This window comes from Gymnogyps californianus, chromosome 1 (genome assembly GCF_018139145.2).
Source record: "Gymnogyps californianus isolate 813 chromosome 1, ASM1813914v2, whole genome shotgun sequence".
In the NCBI taxonomy this organism is placed as follows: Eukaryota; Metazoa; Chordata; class Aves; order Accipitriformes; family Cathartidae; genus Gymnogyps; species Gymnogyps californianus.
This window is the reverse complement of record NC_059471.1, coordinates 174,726,680-174,753,688: the sequence shown is the minus strand read 5'-3', so window position 1 is coordinate 174,753,688 and position 27,009 is coordinate 174,726,680. Positions and strand designations below refer to the sequence as shown.

Genomic DNA, 27,009 nt, shown 5'->3' with positions numbered 1-27,009 from the left:
TCAGACTCTCCCCAGCCCTTCATTAACAAAGTTAGGAAACACCAGAACCCATTCCCTGACTCGTCTCTCTTGCATCTTGCAAGAAAATAGGAAATGAACAGAAGATGTTCCATACAAAAATGCTAGTCCATATCATATAGGATAGAAAGATGACAAGCTATTAGCTGTAATCTTTTCAGAACTATATATATAAGCTCCCTAATTTACCCAAATTAAAAGCTCCTTTCCATGAACCAGAAAATGAAACATACCAGATTCAGCCACAGACACACACAAACACACATTCTCATGCTTCCCAAGAAAGATGTATCCTCACTAAAGCAGATGCTGGGTCCAGCGTGTACTACGTGCCAAATAAAAATAAAATTTCTAACCTCTGGTAATTTATTGTATCATCCTTTCGTCTTCCCCCAGTTTTGCCTCAGCTGCAAATTCTGCTGTCAGTTTTGTAAATGATTTGAAGGTGAGCTCCTGGGGGAGCAGTTTGAAGAAAACCCAAACTCTATGGGCCTCATCAGATATAAATATTGCTCCATTCAGGTCAGGTTACCCTTCTCAGCTGTATGTGGAAATTTGTTTCAACAGCTTATCCTCAAAACTCCTTGCACCTTAGAAATACTGCTCTTCCAACAGCTTAGATGTCCCACATCCCACAGGATTATATGCCAATAATCTCATTTCTTTAAAGGATATCTGTAGAAAATATGCAGACAGGCCCTGTCCCAGTCTGAGAGACTAACCAGACGACAGTCTTCAGCAATATTATACATTTCACATACTCAAGTCAATAGTGAAAAACTGTCTTGTGGACAAGGGACATCGCTCTTTCTTCCCTGAACATCTGCCTACATTAGGCTGCAATGCCAAACCAAGAACATTTATTCAACTTTTTCCTATTGTGGAAAAAAGGCAGGTATTTTACCTCCACTAAACTGAAGAAAGGCTTATATAATCTCAGTTTGTAGGGAAATTCTAGTCATAGTATAGCCAACAAGTAAACACTTCCTGTGTGCATGCAAGGGAGATTACAGCATCAAACATCTGCATAGTGTAGAAAGGCAGATTACAGAAGTTAGTGGTCACACAGTGTCCCAGTTATAAAACGGATATACAAAACATTTCACTCTACGAACACCCAAAAAAATATTTTCCCAGTGAAAACGATAAACAAGAGTCTCCAGAATTTTTCCTTTCCCTTAAGATTCAAGCAATTAAACCTCTCAAACTCACAGAACGGAACATGAATAAACGACCCCCTAAACTTATAGTTTCCATCTTTTGCCGCTGTAATTAGTATAGTAACATAATTACATGATAAAATACTACTTGGTATTTTATCCAAGTCTTACACTGGATCAGACATCACACTGAGTTTAGCAGAATTAATGAAGTTTGTGTTTACCCAAAGGGTCTTTAGAAAGACACTGTTACCTTCTTTACTGCAAGAACAGGGTGCTGAACAAAATATGCCACACATTTTCTCAAATCAACCACTACTTCAGGTTAAAACAGACAACCTCTGGAAAAATTTAGTTTTAGCATATCTTCAGTGGCCCGCAACAGGCTTCAAGAATAACAACAAAACCACTCCTGGAATTTAGTACTGAGTAAGCTTTAACTAATACCATAACAGGCATCCAACTTCAACTGTAAGATTTTGCTCCACAGCCAAAATAATTAGCAAAAGTCACTATGTTATACTACACCTGAAAAACAAAAGTTTCAAGACTGCAAATACAATTGCAAAATTAATCTACTACACATACACTTATCCCGGGATAATGTTTCAGACTACTAATAAAATGTAAATTTGAACTTTCTCCCCATGCCTCCCCCCATAACAACCTTTCTACAGAAGAAAATAATTTTAAAAAATCGTTTGACAGTCATGAACAGTCTTAAATGTTTACATCTTACAGCTACCTAAGATACAACGTAAGAAAGCTAGAAAGAGAAAATGCAATGCACAAAGTTATGCACACAGCACACTTCACAACCAACATACAATATAAAAGCATTCTCTCTCACTACATGTCCCAGAGGCAACTAAAAAGACAATTTATGAATGCCATCTGCTTCTGGTGCCCCTCTAACAATGTATTAGCAAAATACATGTATTTAAAAAACAGAGGAAAAAGTCTTACTCTGCTATATCAAGATATCCACAGGAAGCAGCTGCATGTAGAGGTATCCAGCCTTCATTATCTGGTTGATTAATATTTGCTCCATTTTCCACCAGAAATTTCACCATATCTACGTTATCATCTATACAAGCCTATAAAGAAAGAAAGATTTAAGAAATAAGTTCATATTAAAGCTGTTCTACGATACCGTGCATTTTTAAGCAACATCTTCAGGAAAAAAGGTAAGTATTTTCAGGCCTGATGAGGGAGTAGGGTTTATTTGTTGGGGTTTGACAGCAATACAGGAAGAATTTGAGAGAAAAGCAGCTGGTGTTACAGATTTGTAAAAAAATCCTTAAATAAACGAATTCAAACAGAGTTTAACAAAATCAACAAATACGATTTCCTCAGGTAAATTTGTTCCAGTTTTCTGAGAAGCCATTTACAATCCCCACTGCAACCTTGTTCTCCAGTACAAAGTGGTTCCCTTTATAAAGCCCCCAGGTCCTCGCTCCATCCCAGGCCCAGCTCAGTCACTTGAGTGGATACTACAATTGAATAAACAGCTACACCATGAAGTAGAATTGTTGTGACCAAGAGATGGGGAGCAGTCTGGAAAACAATACCATAACGTGGTTTTAATTATAATGCAGTTGAGACTGAGGAGTATAGAAGGGGATGCTACGTTGCATTTCAACATTCCCCTGCTGTTTTCTCCTGCAGCATATTCTATACCACCATACATCTTTTAATAGTCTATTAATCACTGCTGTTCATAAACTTACTTGAGTATCAGTTTGGCACATGGCAAAAATATTATCATTTGTGCACATCTCTTAATTACCAAGCAAACAGTGTTGCCCAGATGCAGAACTACTGCTGTTCTCCAGATCTCCATCTTGACTGGCTCCTATTTTGCCTTTCTTCTCTGTGTTTGAGTATTTTTCTCACAGGGTGCTCAGTGAGTTTTCTTGCCAACTTCCATACTGCTGCCCTTAAAAGGGCAGAGCAACAGAGAGGAAAGTCCCTCTGCATTTCAGGACAGCAAGGACTCAAACAGCTAGACCCCACAAGACTGGTATTAATTTTTTAGCTTAATAAATCAACAATACTACATAACCAGAAGGCTGAAATGAGAACTTTTACTGCTGGGCTCCTAAATCCTTCTAGAGAATGATGCCTCTAATTAAATGCAATTAAGGTATAAATTTTACTTTTCAGAATACTTCTGCAGCAATAAAGACTGAAAATTATACACCACTTTATTATGGCAAAAACCATCAGATTTCCTTACTTAAGCAATTGTGCCTTCCAAGATCAATCCCGAAGCTTTCCTCCATTCTGTAGTGCTGAGGCAACAGTTACACTGTGAAGGAGATGTGTTGCTGCCCCCTTAAACCAGCCAAACAAAACCAGCAACAAATTATCCCTCTTTGATCCCATTTGCATTAGTTAGGCTTTGTTTAGAATGTAACACAGAACTGTTTTAACAACAAGTCTCATCTGGACTTGTTCATCCATAAACTTGCAGTTAGACTGCAACTAGACTGCAGTACAGTGCTTGCATTATTTGTTTTTCAATTAAAAACAAAAACACATTCTTGAGTGAAAACATTCACAAACCTTCCTACCTTTTCAGGTATTCTTGAGAACTACCTTCCTAAAAGATTTTTTGAATTAACTTTTTAGTCATATCCATCCCTAAAATCAGCAATTCTTTTAATAATATAATTCATGAACATACTCCAACAATAAAGACTACAAATTCCTCAAGCATATTGTCTTCAATTACTTCCACTTATCATCAGTGTACAATGCTTATATGCTAGCAACAAGCTCTGAAAGAAAAGAATTGCCACTCTTTGCAAGGCATTTTGTTACTTAAATGAAAAGGAACTAAATGCAAGACATCATAACTCAGTGCAGGAGGAAAACAAATTCAAGAAACACAGATGTTTACACTTAACAGAAACATTAACCTAGCCATATTTCACATATGCCATATATCTAGTTTTTCTGGATATCCAATCTGCCTGAGCACTGGTATCCTATGTGTATCATAATATTCACCAGTTTATTATAAGGAAAATAAATTTATATCAGAAAACTTTGAAATTGCCTAAGCATTTTTAAATACAGATCTTTTAATATTACATTTCAATATGCTGCATACTTGTATATCTTAAAATGCCCTAAAATTCATAACCTGTGAAAAAAGGATATCTTAAAATTGATTAGCACTATTAAAAAAAAAAAAGCCAGACCATCTGGTTGTGACACAAGCCAACATAGAACAATTCTTGCCCATTTTTCAAGTACACATAAGAAAAACTGGCAAGACATACTCATAAAAATACTGTTGCTAAGTAAATCAAAAGCTTACATATGCAGCACATTAAAAGACATATGACTAAGTGGCTAAAAATATTTGACCAAATTTGGGCAGTTTATTGTGCCATACATGGCAAGAATCAGGAGAGCTCAAATACGCTTCTCATATATTATCAGAGATTGCACATTCATGACAAGCAAAGATAAACAATCTGTGAGATTATATATATTAGGGTGATAGAAGACTAACTACTAAGATAACAAAAGAATTTACTTGCATATGCAAATGGGAGAGTACTGGCATTACTAGTGACCACATTTGTGATGTTTAAATAGTGTTCCTCATAACTGATTATACAATCTGAACAACTGTTCTAACAATTTTATTATGGAACAACAGGAGCCACAGAAGCTGAAGTTGATGAAATGGAAGACAGTTGTATAATTTAAAAAATACGACCTTTGAGCTTCCTTAAACAAAGGTTACTTAAAAACGAGCCTTGTACCTGAAATATTTTATAGAAAACCCACTGTGGCCTCCAAGAAGGTTATTACCTATCTGAAGGTGAAGAAAAGCAAATGCAATTGATCCTATTGCTGAAGAACATGTATATAATACATCCTATTTCTCCTTGTCCCCTATTTCTCCTTAACAGTACTGCAGGCAGGTATTTGACAGACCCTATCACTCTCAGCACTTTCCATATGAAAGACACTTCTGACTATCAACAGGTACCTTAAGTCAGAAAGTCAAGAAACAAATGTTATAAAAGAAATTTTATCTCAATGTTTTTCCATTTCTAGTCCGCTTGTCATTGCACCATCTTCATAGTCACTTCTAAAAGCAATATTTATCAAGTGCCAGAAGCGCCTCAGTTGTTAAAGACTGACATCTCAACCCCAAAAGGAAAGCTTGTCAGAACAGCATGATAAACTTAAAGCAACACCCTCCGAAAAGTCTGCCCTTCTAGACCTTAGCCTGAAAGTTATTGCAAAGGAAAAAGCAATGTACATGCAAGACGTAAATAACAAGAGTTCCACTGATGTTACAGTGACTCAAAAAGATAAATTCCCATGATGACTTCTGTCCCAGTCTCTGCACAGAGGATAGATAGCCACAGGCCTTCCTCTTCCACGTTTGCTACAATCCTTCTAGGATGAATCTTGGTTCTTGGCGTTCACCTCCCCATCCCCAGTCTCTCCCTTCACAGTCTTTGGTTCCCACCTAGAGCCTCAGTTACCACTTAGTGAAACAACAGGTCATCCTGTAGCCCTTTCCGAGTGCTTGCTAACCACCACATCCATAGAGCACACACACCAGCCAGCTCCTGGGTCAAGCAGTAGAGCATGGGAGCTCACGCTCAAGATTCCCTTCATCCTACGCATTGGTTCTGTCTCTCAACCCCATGCCCAGCCTCCACAAACTGGTAGAAAGGCAGCATTTCTGCATGAAGCACTCATTACCCTACCAAATTTGATGGAAGTTATCCAGTGGGCCCCAAACAGAACAACAGCTGGACAGTGCAATCATACAAACCTCATTTCCTTTGGGAACTAATTTAGAAACTAGGCTAATTAATCATAAAGGAAGCAAAACAAAGCAAAGTTGATAATACAAAGTCTGGCTACCTTTTCTGATAAGAACAGAGATGAAATCTCAAAGGAAGTATATTAAGGCCCAGGAAAGAAAACCGCTTTCTATTTGTACAACAACCTGAAACCTGGACTGCAAAGACCAGCAAGACCAAAGATCAACAGCGCCCAGCTCACACACAGACCAACCCTAGATAGGTCCAACTCGTCCTGGAAACAACATGCCTATGTTAAGTGAAACAAAGTTTTAAACTTCTCCCAGAAATACTTTCTGATCACTCAGAAGGGGATAACCAGATGCCTGCTGAACACGCTAGATTTTAACTGTATTCACCATGACTTCATATCCCAGTGCAAGTGGCATGTGATCTACCTGGCTCTCATTACTATCAGCTGTTAAGTACATAGGTGAAGGGCAGACCTAAGTTAGTAAGTAACCTTAAAAATAGATAGCTTTAAAAGAGATTATCTAGAGTGCTTGGTCCCTCAGCGAGTAACGACCCAAAGAATTCAGCAGACAGTACTGCTCCTCAAAAGACAGGAAAAACAAGCCTGTATTTTTTTTAAAAGAATCAGAAATCTTGTAGGGAAAGAGGCAATCAATCAGTTAGACTACTGTCCCATGTACATGCAGCAAAGCTATACAGTATGTACCTTACATTGGACTAAAATTTTTATTGTTTTTCATCAATGATGAGATCTAATGAGGTAATGCCATCTAATGAGGTTTAGATGTTCCGGTTTTTACCAGTATTTTCTAGAGAGAGATTAAAACCTACCTTTTACTGTTACCTGATTAGTATCCTGATCTATTCCACAAATTAAGATATTTTGCCTCTAATAGCAGAAAATAAACATTGTCTATTTAACCTCTGCCATCAGATTTCATTTTTCTTATTCACTCTTAGTACGGAAAGGAGTCAAAAATATGAACACGGAATAATACATTAGACTTAAAGGAATAAAACAAGCCAAACAACCATTTTGAATTCCTGTGGGAATGCTGGAAACAGGAGAAAGACCTCACACAGTGGCCTGGAGAATAGTTTATCCCTTCCTTTGATTTATCTAGTGAACCAAGTCCAGTGAGTCCAACTAAGCAGGACATTAACATCTTTGTTAACGTACCCACGATTCAAGCTAAGGGAGGGCACCCACACCTAGCAGCAGAGCTGGTTAAAAGTGGTTGCTGTTCTCTTCACCCTGGATTGCTTGTTCCCTCTGCCATCACATACCACACCCTTATAGCTATGCTGACATACTTTGCTGAACTGGATCTAAAGTGGATCAGAAAAGCAGTTCGAATTTAAAATTAAATAAAATAAGAAAAGGACAGCAATATACCATTATCTTTATCTGATTAAAGCAGAATTACTTACTTTGATTATATTAAAATGTGGTTTACATTCAGAGAAGAAGCCTTGTTCTGAAATTCATCTTCATGTCCTAATTCCACTATCAGAGAAACAAAATTTTTACTGTGAAATTTCACCCATTATAAACCCTGTGTTAAAGCTTCTTGTTTCAAACTAACACTTTTCAAAGAACACACTTCTAAATTTGCAACCACTTCTACCACTCTCATTTATAAATTTACAACACATTTTAGCCTACTTTCTCATTTGTACAGACTTCCTAAGGAAATAACATTACTCACTCTGTCTACCTGGCTGTCCTCCCTCCCTCAGCAATTTCAACTGAAATTGAGACAGGAGTAGAGGTTGAAGAGAATTAAATTCACTACTTGTCATGAAAAGGTGGTTAAAGGATGAGTCCTCTGAAATAATGCTGCCACAGAGCAGTTCACAGTGGGAACCCAACAATTACCACTTCTACCTGGGTCCTCTCAGTGGCCCTCCAGTGAGCTCAGCACCGCCACATAATCCCCACAGTCTGAACACTGGTCTCAGTCTGCAATGATTTTTGCCCTCTTGAGGAAAGGTTTTGGTAGGACAGAGGACACTACAGTTCACTAGTCACACTGTTTATGAACATCTTCTGTTCATCTTCACTCTCCTTGGGAAAAAAAAGAATAAGCTAACATATTGCAATTCTTAATTTTATTTTTTTCTTTCAATAAACCACTAACTGAGAAGGTATAAAAAGAACTTTGGTCAAAAGATCCAAAGCAAGCCTGAGCAACCCTTTCCACTTTCAGTAGGTCACATTTATGCTGCACGTTAATTAAGAATGCAGCACAAACAAGTGAAGTGGCAGTAAGGTATACGAAATGAAAACATAAGCCTTATCTAACTTCCAAGCTAGAGATTCAAGCTAACCTGGCAGTTACAGCCACTAGAACAAAGGAGGAATATTTTTTTGCACCTTAAATTTGTTCGTAGGTCATGAATTCAATGTTTTCGTACAAAGTAGAACATCTTAAGAGTCTAATATTAGTAACGACAATGTCCTAAGATGCACTGAATATGTGGGAACACTTTCAGGATAAAGGGTAACAAGAATGACCAACAAATTAGGTCATGAAATATTAGTGATTACTACACTTATTTACTATTTAAGGAATCACTATAAAAGCATGTATTTTACATTCCCTGAGTATTCTTTTTAATATAGTATATGCAGGATGGAAAGGTTGCTGTTCATGCTCACGTTTACGGTAAGAAACAGGACAGTTTTGGTGCTGTAACAGAACTTCAGGCACTAATCTAGTATTACAGATGACAAATGTTGCTCAATTATGAAATTAAATATAACTGTTCCAGTGTTCATTTAGTCAACCCACAAGTCACAGCTTCTATTTTTCAGTGAGCTGGGATAATACCAGATATCTCTCCATACTGACAAAATCTAGTTTTAGGATTGAGTATTTTACTTTTTTAAAGCATGCTTATTAGTAAAAATGGAACAGTTTACCGTGCAAATATTCTTGATAAACTAGTAATATTACTCTTTTGCTACACTAGTGTTATTTTGTTTAACTGGTTTGTAAATATTGTGTGTATGATGCATGTGTGTGTTATTTTCAGGTAAGAATGGCCTACTACTTAAAATCCTGGAGAGCTGGTCCATACAAAGTTGTTAAAATGACAGTTGCCATATCCAATAACTCAAATTAACAAATCATTTCGAGAGCATCTCATTGCTTCTGCAAGTTCCGGCAGTTTCAAGTTTATTGTTTGTATTTCTCTCACCCCAGAATATGAGTCAATCTTGTCATAAATTTCAATGTCAAACCCTTTCCCCCACTGCAGGGCAGCAAACTTTTCTCCGGAGAAATATCTTGGAAACGTTTCACTTCTAAGTGTAGAAAATGAGAAACCTTTTAGACACCTGCAAAAGCAGGTGGGCCAGATACTTTCTCCTAAGGAGAAAACACTACTTCAGGCTGATGCAACGTTTCATGTCCATTCAAGTCTCATGGGGAAGGCATGCAGAGTCTATTGAAACCGAGCACCCATTAACCATCATTACTTAATTCAAATGCGGCAGAGCTGTCAAACATTGACAGAAATAGACAAATCATTCCAGAATTCAAACTTCTCTACCTATTAATTCCACTTCATGTAAACACCTTGTCATATGCATGAGTATATCTCAACAGAAGTTCACTTACATTTTATTTCAGCTCCAAGAGGTGGATAAAACCAGGAGCGACAAGAAATTGGTAACTGTTTAGCTCAAATATTCAGTAAGAGCATAATGTAATTTCTATACTACAGTTTTGCCTTGTTTTCTCTGTTACACTGAACTACAAAATTAATTACATGCCCTTAAGCTTTGTTAGTTTGTAATTTATAGTTAAGCCTGTAAATTTAATTACAGGCACAATTCATGAAAAGCACTAAAATCTATCGCTGTTGAGACTGACATAATCTATGTGTTATAAAACTGATTTCATAGGGACTTCCCACTATTTAAACCCTAATGAATGCTTAATCATAGTTCTTAATCAGGACTGTAATAGAATACATATATTTAAGTGGTTTTAGTGCGTTTCAAGTAGAGATAGAATTATTCTTGTCCTCTAACCTCCTGCCAAGATAATTAAGAGGAAGAGGAGAGTTGGCCATAACATGTTATTTACTATAACCAGAGATGCTACCATTCCTGTTAGCAATCCCAGTAATGGATCGAGACTCACTCTGACAGACGTTATAGGGACAAAACAACCCAGTCTAATGCCTGCTTTCCTGTTTTTGCTGAAAAAAACTCCAACTATTCCAGGCTACCTAGTATTACATGCAAACCTACTTTCAAACAAATATTTGTTTTCTTTTTTAGCTGTGTGCAAATCTATTTTCAGGAACACTTGAAATTCCACACTAAAAATTATCTCTTAATTAAAACTACCATACTAAATGTTTAGTATTAAACTTTAATGGTATTCATTTATTTCAACTCAAAGCAAAATCTCAAGACAACCTGCCAAAAAAATATCCGGAAAAAGCCTGTGAAAAAAACCCGAACAATCCTGGAAAAATGAGATGTCATAGAAAAAAATGTGAGCCTTTACAAAATTATTTTAGAAAAGATCAAACAAAACAGCATTGAAAGACTAAAATACTGATACTGGAGCAGATCTGTTTGTCTCAATGCCCTCTTTTCTTCTGGTTCAATATATTGACATGAAGTTGGTGAAGATACTGGACACGAAGGACTCTGAAGCAACCTTTGCCTGAACTTCACACAAATGAGGCTCTCCCTTAACCTCATGGTATTAAGCATCTGAGAAACAACTTCTGCTGTTCCTTCTGGTTTCTTTCAATTTAAAACCAAAACTAGTACATTCTATGGAACAACAGAACTTGCTTTTAAATGTAGATTCAGGTTTCTTCGTGAGGTTTATAACCACACTGCAAGTGAAAGAGCATGCGTTTACTGGGTGAAATGGAGAAATGAAGATCTGGCAGCATGGCAATACAGCTAGTACAACGTACAAATTCACAAGCTGTCTTGAACCCTGAAGGTTTAGGCAGGTAGGTATGTACAAATTACGTATGATAGATTCTCATTTTAGCTACACACTGTTGAAACCTACGCCATTTGTCCAGAAGCACCATATCAGTGAATCTGGGAGCTAAATCCAGAACCGAATTTCAGAGTCCTTCATTTCACAAATGGCTTTCTCGCTCTTCTGGCCTGTGCCTTCGCAGTTTCCTTTCTGAGGCAATTTCAACAGTTGTGGCTGATGCACCATGCTCAGGAGGACACAGACATACAACCTGCCACATCTACCTCCTGACAGGTACGGAAGCAGCTTTTATTACAAGAAATGTTTTTTAGGAGTAAACCAAATTTTCATACTGTAAAAATACAGTGCCATTATGCAGCTATGCTTTCATTAAGCATTTATTGTTATAATTTTGGCGTGAAGTGATTAGTTTTCATGGTCACACAATGTGCAAATATTAAATTTGAGAAGGAGAAGCCAGTGTCATATAGTATATGTATTTCTGTCCCAGTCAAATTTAAGAATATGCCAATCACATTTCAAATACTTAGATTTTTTCATGAGTAAACATAATCTGCTTTTAGCATATTGGCAACTAAACAAGTTCATGCACCAAAGCAGCTTTTCAATTTAAAATATTTAACATACTGATACCCTCTAATACACGTTCTTAACCAAATTAATCATCTAGCAAAACAAAAAGGATCAAGAAAACTTAGTAGAAGAATCTATTTACATAAACAAACAGGTTTGTTCACTTTTATGTTCCTTGGATTAAATTTAAACCACGTGTGCCAAGTTTCCCTTTTTTCCTCTGCTTCTGACTATCATCTCTATACAGTTCTGAGTTCTTCGGAGAGGAAAACTGCGCTGCCTTGTAAGAAAGTAAACCTGACCACATCTATCAGTGCTCTGCTGTGAACTCTTATGGGCTACATTAGTGATCTGGTCGTCAACTGACATTTAATCTTCTGCTTTAGCAGGATCTAGGGGAAGTTTTCATTGCTTTCTAATTTTAGCCAAGTGAAGTGGCAAAGCTGAGTAGAATAAAAGTAATAATACTGAATTTAATAAAAACAATGATAACCCTTCATCCCATCAAGGGAAAAAAATATACATGTTGATAGAGCATACTAAACTAACCAAGAGAGACTTTCTGTGTGCTCACTTTCCTACTACACATTACTGCTGACAGTAAAAAGCACCTTTAACAGAAGAAACCAAGACTACAGGTACAAAAAAGCAGTAAGACACTCAAATTTGCAACTACACACCTATGAATGCTTCATTCAATTAGCACTTGCCAGGGGTGGTTTTATCCTCATCATTATGCAACATATTAGAAGTAAAAGTATATTTTTAGTGAGCTGATAAAGCTGGAATCGTTCAGGGCTTTTTTCCTCCCTAAGTAGGGGAATCTATGTAAATAAATAACTTATTTGTATAATTCGATTTAACATAATAGAATAAAAAAGTACATGTGAAGTATGAATGATACGTCAGATTTATGTACATTTTATGTGTAAAAAATTAATATAATCATGTCGTATCTCGATGGAAACAAGAATTAAATTAGAAGTAAAAGTGGCATTTTCAATTGCTTAAACATTAATCAAATTATCTTAAATGTGGTAATTTTTTTTATCAAAACTGCATTTTGTAGACAAAACGAATTAAACAAAGGTAGTACTACACCTAAACAGGAAACTTAACTAATTGTTTCTCATAATTTTCCATTTTTAAGGAAAGAATATATTGCTACTCCTACTTTCTGTTCCTAGACTGGGAAAAGAAAAGCTATCCTTCTCTAATATAAATCAATCTATGATCAAACTTATGATTCACTGAATTGACTAGATAAATTGGAAAGCATTTTTGGCCCTTCAAAAATGCTACTAAGTCTCAAAGCTGACACAGGTTGCAAATTAGCAGGTTCAGGATGAAAGCAGAGTATTCTGACAGTCTCACTAAAATTTTAGCAGAAAACCAAGGACTGTCTAAAAACCAATTAAACAGAGTTTTAGTGAAATTATCCAAAAGCAAATTAGCCAAACTTGTTACAGTAAATATCAAACAGCTGCTCTTTCTTAAAACTGTAATTTTTAATACAGATTTTGCCTATTCAGAGGGTAACAAGGTGAGAAACCTCCGGCTTCCAGTCCCCGCAACCCTGCAGGTGTCAGACAACACCTTTGCCAGGTGTACCAGAAGTAACACCTCAATGCTCCTTGGGGCTCTGAGGCAGGGCAACACAGACATGTTGATAAACCTCCAGGATAATCCTGTTAGCATTTTAAACACCTAAAGATAGCACAGTGTGTTTTACACTCATCAGTAATGTATATGCATTTTAACTTCACTTTTCAACAGAAAAAACAAGAAGCAGCTCTCCAATTTTCCTTTTTAGAAAAGACTGGCTGTGGTACACACATATATACATAACTACATTTTAAAATAGCTCAATTCCTTTCTAACTTCAGAAATATATTCAACACAAAACCTAAAGAAACTGGGACCTGGTTTGCTTTCTGATCAGCCGAAAGTTTGAAGGAATTAATCAGGGGAGCACATAAGGTATTGACAATGCTAAAAAATTCAGTGTCAGGTAATTTCCATACATTTTCATATTCCACATTGTAGGTAAACACACAGCATCACTTGGAACAACCTGTCCAAAGCCTTTTTTCTCATTTAATCTGCACAAAGAAACGTCACTGTGATCCCCAAAAGGTAAGGTACTTGCAACAGGAAAAGGTCACCAAGACTCAAATAAATCCTCTGCAAGGATAAGATCAACTCAGAATACACCTAAAGCCAAAATTCAAGTCAGACTAGACACTTCAGGAATCCCTTCAAAGTTAAATAAGGGTGTACTCATGCTGTGCCTTTGCTAAATTTGCTAAACAATTTTCTAAATTAGCTTACATGAAATACATTGCCATGTTTTAGTATAGCTAACAAAACTGTACAAACAAATAAGGAGATGATAATCAAATGCACTACAAGCCTCTGTCAAGTATAAAGAATTAAAAAAAGTATTCAACACCAAACTCCCTCTCTCTCAAAGGCTAGCTACGCAGCTGTTCATCTACACAGATATGGTTTGCAACTTCTAAAAAAGGTATTTTTGCCACAGTGTAACTTAATACTCTATTTTCAATAGGCTAGCCACATCGTGAACTTGCTGAGCAAACCCTCACTGGCTGGAACAAAGAGGAAACCTGCGCTCACTTGTGTGTGCTTCCTCTGCCCCGGCAGCAATACCAGTCCCACCTCCAACAACTACCTTTCGACCGTATCCAAATTTTTCACCAGCACAAGAAAACAGCCGTGAGTATTTCTTAACAATTTATCTCCAGCCAGAAACGTAAAAACAACATCCACTTTGTGAACTTTCCCAAAAGAGCACGACAGAAGTACCAGCTTCGATATCGGACTCCCTCTGGTCTATCTAAACAGGAAATACTTTGGTATAGTTGTCCCATTAGAAACTCATTATGATAGATTAACAAAGAAACTGCAAGTAATCACAAGTTCCTAGGAAACCGCTTACATGCCAATTACATTGAAAAATGGACAGGAAGACAACAGCCAACAAGTAAAATAATCTAAGTTTATATAGACTCATCTACAACAGTATATACCACTATATATACACAATACATGGCATTCTAAAAGGGCCAATTTTCAAGTCTTTTTTTTTTTTTTTTTTTAAAATGGGTATCACGCAGACCAGAAGCCATTATTCTACAAAGCAATTTGATTAGGAAGTTACAGTAGTACAGAGATAAAGCAAAGGAATGGCAGCAATTAAAAATAAAATGTTTAACAAATAAAACTGTGAAAATCAATATAAAATCAGAATTTTTAAAATGGGTATAAATATTATAAACTTTAAGTAACAGAGAGTAGAAATTTGGAAAGGAAAGCTATGAACATCAATGAAAAAACACAGCTGGCAGGGGCAGGAATACTAAAGCATTTCTTAAATATATTAAGAACGGGAAAAAATCTAGCAATTATATAGGGCATATATATAAAAACAATATAGGAGAGAGAGAATTTGTCAACAAATACCTCCACTTTGTGTTTTGAAAGAAACAAAGTTTTATTTGTCTTGCATAATGAGGATTATATACCTTCTAGTCTACTAGTAATAAAGAAAAACACTAAAAACCCACAGATCACTATTTAAATCAGTAGATCTTGGTAATACAAATCACAAGTATGCTTAGGCAGCTCTCTAGCCACTATTCAAGAACTTAAGTCAGCTTCAAGTTTGCCAATATTTATTTTCTAAACAGATCTTGAAATACCTGGGAAACAGCAGAGGAGTGTTAACGCGGTACCAGCTCTGCAAAGTAGTAACACAGATGCCTAAATGAGTTAGCTTGTCAGCCATACTGCATAAAATAAATAAAAAACACACACACAAAAAAAAAATCCATGTGACAGATAACCATAAAGATAACTGAGGTTCATTAGGCTTATTAGCAGGAAGACAATACCGTGCTAACACAGTTATATTACTTCAAAGGCTTGCTTAGCTTCACCGACAGCACCACTGCTTTTTTCGCACCATGGAGCCAGACCTGATCAACACTGAAGGACCTCAGCTGACACACACTTCTAAGATGTGGGGCACCAGCAAACACAGTTTTGAACTAACATGGGTCCAACAAGGCTTTTTAAGCTTGTAGCCTTGCCAGATGAAAGTTGACTCCACACAGGGCAACTGTTCATAAATGCTCATGAAAGCTTATTAGCAAAGATACCTTAGGTGCAGAACCTGAACAGGCTTCCTCATCAGAGGACATCTTTAAGTATGTCTCCCCAAATCTGAGTTAAACAGATTTCTCTTTTTTTAGCCATAGTAGCCCCTCATCACATCAAGTATCAAAGACTAACTCCATCGTTTTGGCACACAATGCATGAAAAGCCAGCAGAAACTGAGTATTTTTGAGAAGCAGTTCTCTAGACTGCATCTGCAACCAGCGTTATTGTTCTTCTCCTCATGGCATTAACGGGAAAACCAAACCAGACTCCTCAGCTCCATATTTACTCTGATACAGGAATAAAGGAAGATATACGCTGACTTTTGGTCACTATATTAAGAGAGTCAGTATACTAAGAATGTTACACCTTTGATCAGTATATTACAAAAGCAGCTTCTTTTTCTTTAAACTGCTGCATGTGCTCCAGTACCGACAATGTCTCCAGCCTCATTCTGGCATATTTGTTTGTGTACTATGATTCATGTTATACCACCTTCACCACTGCCACCAAACACTTACAGAGTAGATGTGCAGCATCTCACATGGCAGGACTTACGGACTCTCCAAGTCACAGCTGTAGTCACTGCCTATTCTGTGTGGCATGACCTGCACAGCCTGAAGAGGTCGCGCCTGCCATCCCCTAATTCTCTGCAAACGTCTAAGGAAGAGCTTACAAAAAGGGTAAGGATACAGCTGTATTCTCCCCATCCTCTACAGAGCCTTTGGTCCTCATAAACCAAGTTATCTCTGTGTGTAAAGGTAAACCTGTATTATAGTAACCTCTAAATTTTCCACTTCTCGCTAACCTTCTGAAGAGCAATTTTATCCAAGCAAGCAAGCAACAGGAAAATACTGTACCTAGATGAGCAATTGTAACCCATAGCATACATGCCAAAATCAGCACAGCACTTGTGTCATCTGCTCTTTTGCCAAAGCACAAGGAATTCATACATTCTTACACATGTTGCGGCAGTTCGTCTCTAGCTTCTCAGTCCTGCATGCCAGATTTTGAAAGCTCAGATATCAGTTTCAAGGAGAAAAGGCACTAAAGAAACTTGCCAGAAAACCAAAATATTTCTTAAAAAAGGTTAAGTACTTATGCTCACTACTTCATCAACACTGTCACTTTGCAGGAAGCTTTCACTTGAACCAAAATAAGACATTGATGTATTTCTTCCACTGTCTTTAGCACGACTTAATACCACTTTTAAGAAGTTAGCAGAAGATACCTTTGGTAAAAGTTCTTGCAGACAAATGCTGATAAAACCACACACTTTAAGAAAGTATTCTAATTGAGCTTATAGGATCTTCTTCCCCTGCTACACTTGATTTTAGGCAGTCATACGGAAACAATATCCCAGTTGATAATAATTAGACCCTCACCTGAATATTCTGCATTAGAATCTCTGCCATTCAGGAGATGACAATGTTTCAAAGTACTCATAAATACCATCCCTATTGGATAATTTGCATTTCTATGTTTCAAGATGAGTTTTAAGCAATATTCTGTTCCCTGAAGGAGGTAGTGTTATAAAACCAGCAAACCTTAACTCCTTTGAGCTAACATACGCTAATCACTCAGGGCATGATTCTACAGGAGCTCACTGTTGACAAACAGGGAGGTCCCAGACTCCCTCCTCATTCTCAACTGCACACTCCCAAAAGCATTTGTCAGACTCTCCATTAGCCAATTCAACTCACCAGCAAGGCAGAAACAACTCTTTCTCCCTCCCCACCCATTGAAATAAATAAATAAAAAACCAGGAGGGAAAGAAAACAGCATGGTGGGAGGAAGAAGCAAGAGCACGCCCTTTCAAGGCAGCAAAGTACAGTATTGCCTTGGTCGCACCTGGAGCTGCAGCCACTTCCGACTTTCTTTCTCAGAAAGGATTCTGGAGAAAGGGGTAAAAGCCTACATTTCTCCTTATGTAGTAACTCATTTGTGTTGACTTGTAACTTTTGAGAGGCTGCTGACATCTTTGAATTGCACTAGGACAGAAAACGCACCGGCCTTCTCTTTACCAGGACTCTGTCAGCTTGAAAGAAATAGCAAGAACCCAGAAGTCTGTTGTTTGCCTGACCTTAGCAGTACGCACATCATCATGAAATTAATCATAAATGTTTTAAAGTCTGCTTCTTGTACATCAGACTGCTAGTTAAAGATTATTATTATCAAAGAGCACAAAAACGAAAGCCTGGTTGAAAAGCACATTGGCTCCAAGGTCAGTCATAGCAACGTGACTGACTTTACTGACTGCATTTCCCCCACAAATATGTAAGAACAAGTGTTAAACAGGTGGAAAAACACAAAAAATGAAACAGATTTGATTATATGGAGAAACTATACACACTGCCTGAGCATGGGGAAAGTCTATGCACTGCAGAGTTTTGGCAGCTAACCATTCAGTGGCCCTGGCAGGGACAGAGCAGCGGCAAGGGCAGGGGTAGGGTTTGGCAGGGAAGACTTCCAAGTTGCCTCATTTCAGACAAACGGACAAAGGCCCATCTGGCTTTCTCTACTATTCAATCATCCACCGTTCATGCTGCAAACTGAAAGCTTCTGCAAGGCAAACTGTTTTTGAAACTGGTTCTCAATTTATTTTCATGAAAGATCTATCCATCTGGCTAGGGGCTATGCTCCAAATACCTCGGAGTGCACGGTGAGAAACTGCCTCCATGTTAAACAGAAAAGAGAAACCCACTCCCTGACATGCCAGAAGACTACCTTTGCTGCCTTGAGCTTGCTTTTTCTCCTCTGTGGTGCACATCTCTACGAGAATTCCTGGAGGGGAAAGCTGTTCTGCCAGCTTAATTTACACTATTAAATTAGCCAAAACACGCTTAAGCTTTATGCTTCTTTAAGGACTCTACTTTTACATTAAATATTCATTTACGCACAGACCTATATATAAGCAATAGTAAGGCCGAACAGCCGAATATTCCAGGACTAGGAAATGCTTTAATTAATGCTGCCTAAGCCAAAGCAACTGGCCCCACAGACATATGACCTGTATACAGTCCTACATGATCTCTATTTCCCTGTGGCCAAAGGCACTTGTTTCATTCAATCTATGAGATGATCAGTGCTTTCATAATGTGCAGCTATTAAAAATTATGGATTTTTCTTCACTGTTTAGTGGTCAGCCTGTATTACTCAAATCTTGTTCCAAACAGAACTCATTTTCTCATGGGCTCTTCCACCTATCAGCACTTAACCACCATTTAGGTACATAAGCAGGATTTTCATAAAACCTCCACCACAACAGTTATCATTTTAAAGATGGTAAACAGAAAAAAAGGTCATCATAAGCCATATCCCCTGATTTAACCATACAATTTGAAATACCATGGAACTGAGGTTTCAGACTATACACCATTTCATATGTCTAAAGAAAAGCTTCCTATCATTACACTTACAGCCACAAGTGCATAATGTTTCTACAGATTTCCCTGAAGTCTCCTACCCCATATATCGTTCTCTTCTTTTTTCCCCCAATGATAAAGCAGAAGTGCCACAAGCAACAGCATCTTTTATCAGATGTCCTGAACTATCCCAAGAGCAAATCCTCTATATAGGCCCTATAATCTAGGTATGATGACATAATAGAGTATTAAAAGGTTAATGTGTGTTAAGTCCAAGTACAGATTTCACAGGCAACATTAATTACCTGATATCCAATACACCAACACCCGAGATCCATTATTTCAGTATTCCCAGTACCAGTCTTTCTTTCCCACTTCCTTTTCCTCACCACCATTTAATTTTCCTAACTCTCAGTTTCATCCTGACAGCCAGCCTATATCTGACAGCTTGCTTTTGCCTCCACTCTTCTGACTCACTCCTACATCCCTACTCTATTTTTGCATCTTACAAGCTTCCTCCTCTGTGCTAGTGGAGGCAAAGAGGTCACAGCACAGACAGTACTAGAGTATCTCTAAATGAATTTTAGAAGTCCACAGCAACCTGACATCTGTACTGGTTCCATGCTCTGAACTACCATATTCAAAATTAACTTAGATATATCACTGTACAGTACTGCAGTTTTTCTTTAGGTCTTGATAATTCTGTTGGATATCAGCTTTTCTCTGAAGCACTCTTCGCTTCTGGTGCATCTGAAAATGTTTGAAAAAAGGAGTTCTTCTGAAAAACCCTAGCACTCTGAAAATGCTAGAATATTAAAAACACAGACCCATCCAAGAAGACTTTCTCTTTGCTTCTCCCAATCCGATTAAGCATAAAAAAAAATCCATCCTCCTTTACAGCTCTTAGCTGAAAACAGTAAGAGAACAGACTTCGTAGAGATCCATGTTTTTGATCAAAGGTATGGACTATCTTCCAGAAAAAGAAGAACTCAATAGGCCAGAACTCTTCAGCCTAGAACAAAATGACTTTGATGACCATATAATAAACAACTACAAAGTCATGAATAATACAGAGAAAGTAAATAGGAATCAGCTGTTCACCCTTTCTCCTAGTACAAGGAGTTGAAGTCATTACATGAAGCTAGTAAGAGCTGAAACCAAAAGACATAAAGAAACAAAAGCTGCTTTTCTGAAAGCTGACTGGAATGCCCCATATCAGCAGAAGCAGAGATGACTTATTACTGAGCTCAGTAGATTGGCCTTTCCTTTTCACACAAATCAGGCACTGGAGCTATATGATTAACTGAAAGAGTCCTAAAGGCCTTAGGCAGCCCAGATATAGAAATAACCCCCTCTTCACTACAAGTCAAATGAATACTATAGCATTTTTACTGCATACTACTCTCATCACAGTAGGTGACAAAGTGCTGTTTCTTCTTTTCTGCAACAGAAAATATGTTGTGTTTTTCATTAGTATTCCAGATAAAGGTACTGACATTCTTGTGTTCTCAATTTATCATACTTCTTGTAAAACAGGATTCTGCGTATCTGAATAAAGAGATATGACTAAGTTTAACAGTCTAGCCTCTCATTCAGGCAGGCTTTTTAAAGTATAGGTATATAAGTTACCACAAGGAGAATTACAGTAAAGCTTATGTGCATCCTAATACTTGAGAGTAAATACAGGGTAGCTTACCTCACTGCAAACATAGTCATTTTCAATGACTGGTGCTACCATAGTCAGATGCTCTTTCCAGAGGAACCTGAACCAGATCTCTCTGAAGCAATCCCTTAATATGCAAGCCTCAACAGGTGCTTATTTAAACTGTTAGCATCTATTCAAGCAGTTAACAAACAAGTCAAACACACAGAAAAAAAGCATGCTGGATTCTGTCGACTAAACTTTGTTTATAACAGCTACAGGAATTATCACCAGTTTACAACAAGCTTGGGTAAAGGCACAACAGCTTATCTGATGGCAAAAGTTCATCATGCAACAAAGCTGTATTATCAATGAACTACTATTCTTTATTAAATTAACATTCAATCTTTAGTATACAGTCACTGCCAGAAAAGGAATTTCTTCTACTAGCTACATAGGCTCTTGCCACATTTTTAGTTTCAATAATTAGCTACCGTGCTACTGAAGGAGGCCGAGAAAGAGGGTATTATAGACAAAGCTAAAGCCAGCTGGGCTGGGGTTTTTTTTGTTGTTGGACGGCTGCCTTCATTTCACTGAAACACTACAAAGCAAGTTGACCATATAAGGCACTGGGATTCCCATGGAAAATGCTTACACAAATCAGATCCATGCAGTCTTTTTAGTTTATATATTATAGTTAACATGAACATTTGCATACATTTTTAAAAGACACTTCAGAACTAAATCTTACAGATATAGCATTACTTTTGCCTTAACTGAGTTCATATAAGTAGCCTTCCAGAAGAATCTACAGCTTAACATTCAACTGAATAAATTTCTTTACGTAATATTAGACCAGATCAATTTCAAAACTGCAGGCAGCATTCATAAACACAACGTCCTTGATTTTGGTGCAAATGAAAAGTACCAGAAAAGCCTAATTCACAATTCAGGGGTCTGACAGCAAATGAATCTCCCTGCCAGCCACTGGCTGCAGCCTGCATTTATCAGAGGCAGCAACTTGCTGCATGGAAATATTATTTGTAGCCTAGATTCCAACAAGAACAACTCTAACAAGCAAGGGCTTATAAGGAGATGGTAATACACAGTCTACAGAGAAAGGACAGGAGAACTGGAGAAAGCACCGTTCTTGAATAGACGGGGGTGCGAAACAAAGAGGACTGCAGGGCTTCCACTTCAGAAGGGCAGGGGAGCTTTCGAGACGATGGAAGGAAAACATCGGCCTCAAAGAAAGGGCAAGAAAGAAATATATGCAGATTTTAGGGTTAGACAGACGAATACAGGAATACAAAAAGTCTCGGTTAGAGGTATGTGCCAGCATGATGACAGTATCTTCCTAGCTCTAGGATTTATTTTTCAGAAGGAATCAAGCACTTAAATGTTGGGAATCAATACTTCTAACACAGTATCAAAATTACTAGAGAACTCTCTCATTCCTTTTATAGCCTACCTTCACTTACTATTTGCATTTATTAAAAGGTTAATTAATTACATTAATATATTTTTAGGTATGAATTTCACAACACAGATCGATGCTTTATGAGAACTCAATTTTGCCAATACATTGTACAGTTTGGTCAACACTGGGTTTCTTTTTCAAACAGATCCAAACCTCACAGTGTTCTGTATACCAGACTACCTGATCTGTTAAACTAACTAGGACATTTGCACCTGCTTTAGCTGGGACTAGAATATAATTCTTCAATCAATACGTAGTCTATTGATTCATAAAGACAAAAAATGTGCCTGTAGTTTCATACAATCTTAACAGAACTATTCCTTCCAATAAATTCCAGCTGCTGCCAGATCCAGCTGCCTTCTTGCACCTCAGAGAATATACTCCATCTAACATAGACACTAAGGTCTGTACTAATATTAAAAATACTACTCAGCAATTTTTGAAAGCATCCCTACTTCCTCATTACTATATGCACTGGTTACCAACTGCCAGTATGACACAGGCTCGTGTAGCATGATACTGGAAGTTGGTATTTTCAATACAGAATTCTCCACCTAAAAATTTCCTTCCCCTAACAGAGAAGTGAAATTTTAGATTGTTGCTATCCTTTCTATCATGGGAGTAAGATATGTTCAGTGAAATTATGTGCAGGAATAACAAATAGTAATTAGCATCAGTCACCAACAATTCTATCCATTAAATACTCAAAATTTAAATGCTTCCTCCATTGCATATGGCTTATGCTATTCATCTTTAATAGCTGTTTTGGGATTCCCTCTGCCACAACCCAACTGCTTACAAACTGAATGACAACGTCACCAATTTATTCCAATCACTCACATCAAAGAATCTGTAAAGTGACAGGTAGTGAGATCAACTTCATATGTCCTCCATAAAAATACAGGGGGGTCCGATTAATGTAACCATTTTCATTACATTGTCTACAAAAGCATCTGAGTTTTTCCTGCAAGCACACTGCAAAATCATCTTAACTATCAACGCACACACCACTCGCTCTAATGCCTACCCAGCCATCACATCACTATGACACCCCTACATATAACCATTCCTGGATCTGAAAAAGAAAGTCAACTTCAAAGATTTTTCTTAAATTTTACATCCCCTAGGTTTGCTCTGATTTTTTTTTTTTAATTTTCTGAGGAAAAGAGGAAGACTGTTCCACTTCAATGTTTAAATTTTATGTAATTATTACCTGGCATTTTTAGTTGAGGCAACAGTCAAAAGACAGGGTTCCGATTTGGAAAAGCAAAACCACCTACAGAAGGATGAACGTTCTATTCTAAGTACAATACTGATTTGTATTTGTATCCATAACCAGAATACAACAGCCGTAATTGATAAATGCAAACAACTCTCTGCTCATTGAGAACTTTAAGCACAGATTTCCAAGTACTAAAAGAACATGCGGGTTTTTTTCCACAATGCAAATAAACAGATTCAGACGGGATGGGCTGACAAGAAGTTTATTTAGAGAGACAGTCCTCAAGATTTGGGATAGAACATAAAAGCAGCAAGATTCAGAAATCTGGCTTCTTTCTGGGGAAAGGCTAGTTTGGGCATCCAAAGAACAAACTCTTCAAGCTCTAAATCTGTGAGGCAGGTGGGATGCACATCTTTGACCGAGTAAAATTTCACCTATAGATTTAATACTTATGGATGACACTATGGTCTTCTAAGCATTAAGCTTTAGAAAGGATTAACAAATCCACTGCTTTCTCTTCTCATAAGATATTTATTTAATACACCCCAGCTGAGGGGATCTTTTCACAGCCATTTAATATAAAATGATGGCTACCACTTTAAGTCAGACCAGAACTTTCTGTTAAGAGACAATTTTCCTATTAAACTATATAAATATATACATATAGATCTCCTGAAGATGCCTCTTGTATTCCAGTGGAGGTCTGATTTACTGGCAAATGTCTCAAAAATCAGTAAGTCCAGATGTTCCAGGAATAATCTTTCACTTAGTTTCCCCCCACACCCCGATGGACTTGAAGATTTTGCTCATAACTAAAGAGGACTTAACCATATAGCATGGTTTCACACTAAGTTTAGTACAGAAGTTCAACATCAAAATCTAATTATCAGGAAACAAAGATCATTCTGGACAAATAAAGACAGAAAAATGAACCTAGAGAAAATTTTATGGGGCAGATCGCTACGAACTTTATGTCTCAATTTTGCCTCATATATATATTAAATTTTTTAAAAAGTGTGATGTTTAAGACAGTCTTAAATCTCATAGTCACTAAGATTTATATCATGAACAGTATAGGCAACTACACCAGCTTAAAAAAAAGTAGAAAAAGCAGCATTGTGTAGCCAAACAGGACCCATAATCAGTTTTATTTCAGAAATTAAGCACATATGTGACCACAGTATAAATACACACACAAAGAGAGATGACAACTACATTCGTGTGTAAGATGAAATTTCAGTCTGTTCTTAAATTTGCCCCCAACGCTAAGCACCTTTGAAACCTATGTGCCACACTGGGAATCAGAACCATCTCTATTCAAGTTCAGAATTCATTTGGCTAGCACTCCTCCAAATTAAAAAGATCCCTTAAGGAGCTATAAAGCATTTAGATTTATGCAATTTTATCCACAGAGGAGAGCTAAGCCTCCAGTTCTCAAGATCTTATCATTTGGTTGTCCTAAGCAGTAATTTAATGGACTGCTCAATTAGTTCTTATACCAATATTTTAGAAGTTACCGCGCTCCAACTGCAAGCTCATCTACCCTGTGACTTGCCAAGCGGGCAAATTAAACTTCTCTACACAAAAGTGAATGAGCATGGGAATGTACAGGAGCTGTCAACGAGTAAGTACTGTGCTTAAGTAGGTGTTTAGTCTCTAATAACAGCACTGCAGTTCAGAGTATCTACATCCCTATCTATCTAAAGTAAATGCACACTTAGTTCAGAAAAAAGTGCCATTATACTAAGCTACTTCAGATAACTTTAGAGTAGCTACAACTGTATTTCTGCTCTGCAGGGTATCAATTTGCTAAAAGCATGTTTTATATGGCCTTGGACTCAAAAAGCCACATACATGGGCTCTCCTTAGAAGAAATGTCTAAGGAAGTGTACTCAATTCAATTCCTATGGGCATCCCAGAGATTGCGTCTGTGGCAGCTGGGATGGTGAGCTTTCATTTGGAAGGACTGTGTTCAGTATTGAGATGCTTCTAGAATCCCACAAAGTTATTCTCTAACAGTCCTACACTAAATATATAACATCAGGTTAACACTGAAGCAATATAGCATTAATACACTTCTGGCCTCAGGAATGGCACAGAAAATACCTACTACTCTGCTGAGGACTTACTCTTGTTAGACTAAATTAGGTTAGGCAAGAAACGCAGTACAACTGTAGCATGCTGCAGACATATGAATACCATGAGCATGTCAAAGTTCTCTGCAATGTGCTAGCAGGCAAAAAGGAGAGGGAAATGAGATGGCAGGTGAGATTTCGCCTTTCCAAGTTAGTCTGGGCTATAGATTACTTTCTTCCCATGGAAATAACTAATGTCTGAGACAGAACAGGTTGCTAAAACAGCCGAGTACTTTGCACCTAAATATCCTAAGCTGCAGGGTACAAGGAGTGGGCTTCTACACAGACAACAGCTAATGCTGCACAGTCACTCTGGACCTTCTTATCCAGTCACTAGCAGTCATTAGCTTAAAATTTTAGAATCAGTTCATATCTTGCCCCTTCCTCTTTCCCCTCCTGCTGCCTAGGAACTGTGAGAGGAGAGGGTAACTGATTATCACCAAAATTCAGCCCAGCTGTCTTTACAATCACTTAGGAAAAAAATGGAAATTCAGGTCCGGGCAAAACAAAAGCATACATCCTTCTTAGTTTAATGAATGACAACTTAGAAGTCTCAAGCCTTCTAAGGTCACAAAGAATAACAAGCACTCTTCTTTCAAAACCTACAAACAGCTGACCTTGATCACATGCTGGGGCAGTGCTCATCCTCATTCTTATCACAAAGTTGCATCTCACAACTGTGGAAGACAGTTGTGAAAGACTACAATGTTGCAGAATGCAACAGTCACTTTCTGAGGTCAAAGGGAAGAAAAGTTTGGATCCAGACTAGTCGGATCCAAATTCAACTCAGTCACTTTCTGGCCAAGAAGCTTCCAGTAACTTTGCAGTTGTTCTTTGTATCTTCATACACCACCATATTGTTGATATATTCATCAATAAAATAGCATGTGTATATATTTGCATTAAAATTAATGTAGATGTTGAGTTTCAGAAGAAAAGGCTTTGTTTTAAGATGGTTAAGAGAATCAATTCTCTCAGCCCTAATGAAAAGCAACAGGACATCAGGGACACCAGCAGCAGCACACTTATGAACGGATGAGGTTAGCATCCAAGTAGAAGAAATAGCTGAGTTGTGTCAAACTCAAAGTTCCCCCACATGAAGACAGCAAGCAATAACAGTGGTGAGACAGAAGACACTCGCACCACCTTGCTGCTCTAGAGGTTTGTGTTTAACCACACTATTCCAAAAACAGAGCATATAATTATCCAGCAGACCAGAAAAAAGTACTTTGATATTGTCTGCAGTAAAACAGGTTTAGGTATTACCATAGATAGTTCCTTTTGCTAAGCAATTTATTTAGTTAAAACAGATGCAAACTGTGTGCCTAGGTAAGAGTTGTTTATTGTTCTAGAGATGGGGAAAACAATGCCTTTGCAAACTGGAAAGCTGCATTAAAGTTATAGCTATAGTTCTGGAGAATCTAGAATATACA

General features: G+C 37.5%; 1 protein-coding gene across 5 annotated transcripts in view; it reads right to left on the bottom strand.

Moving 5' to 3' along the window:
• The window catches only part of PPP1R12A (protein phosphatase 1 regulatory subunit 12A), a 125,116-nt gene that overhangs the window by 75,544 nt on the left and 22,563 nt on the right, over positions 1–27,009 (bottom strand). For all 5 annotated transcript variants that reach the window (XM_050892057.1, XM_050892030.1, XM_050892048.1 and 2 more), the window contains exon 2: positions 2,145–2,275. In XM_050892057.1, the coding sequence (XP_050748014.1) occupies positions 2,145–2,275 (131 nt within the window). The remainder of the gene's footprint in view (positions 1–2,144; positions 2,276–27,009) is intronic.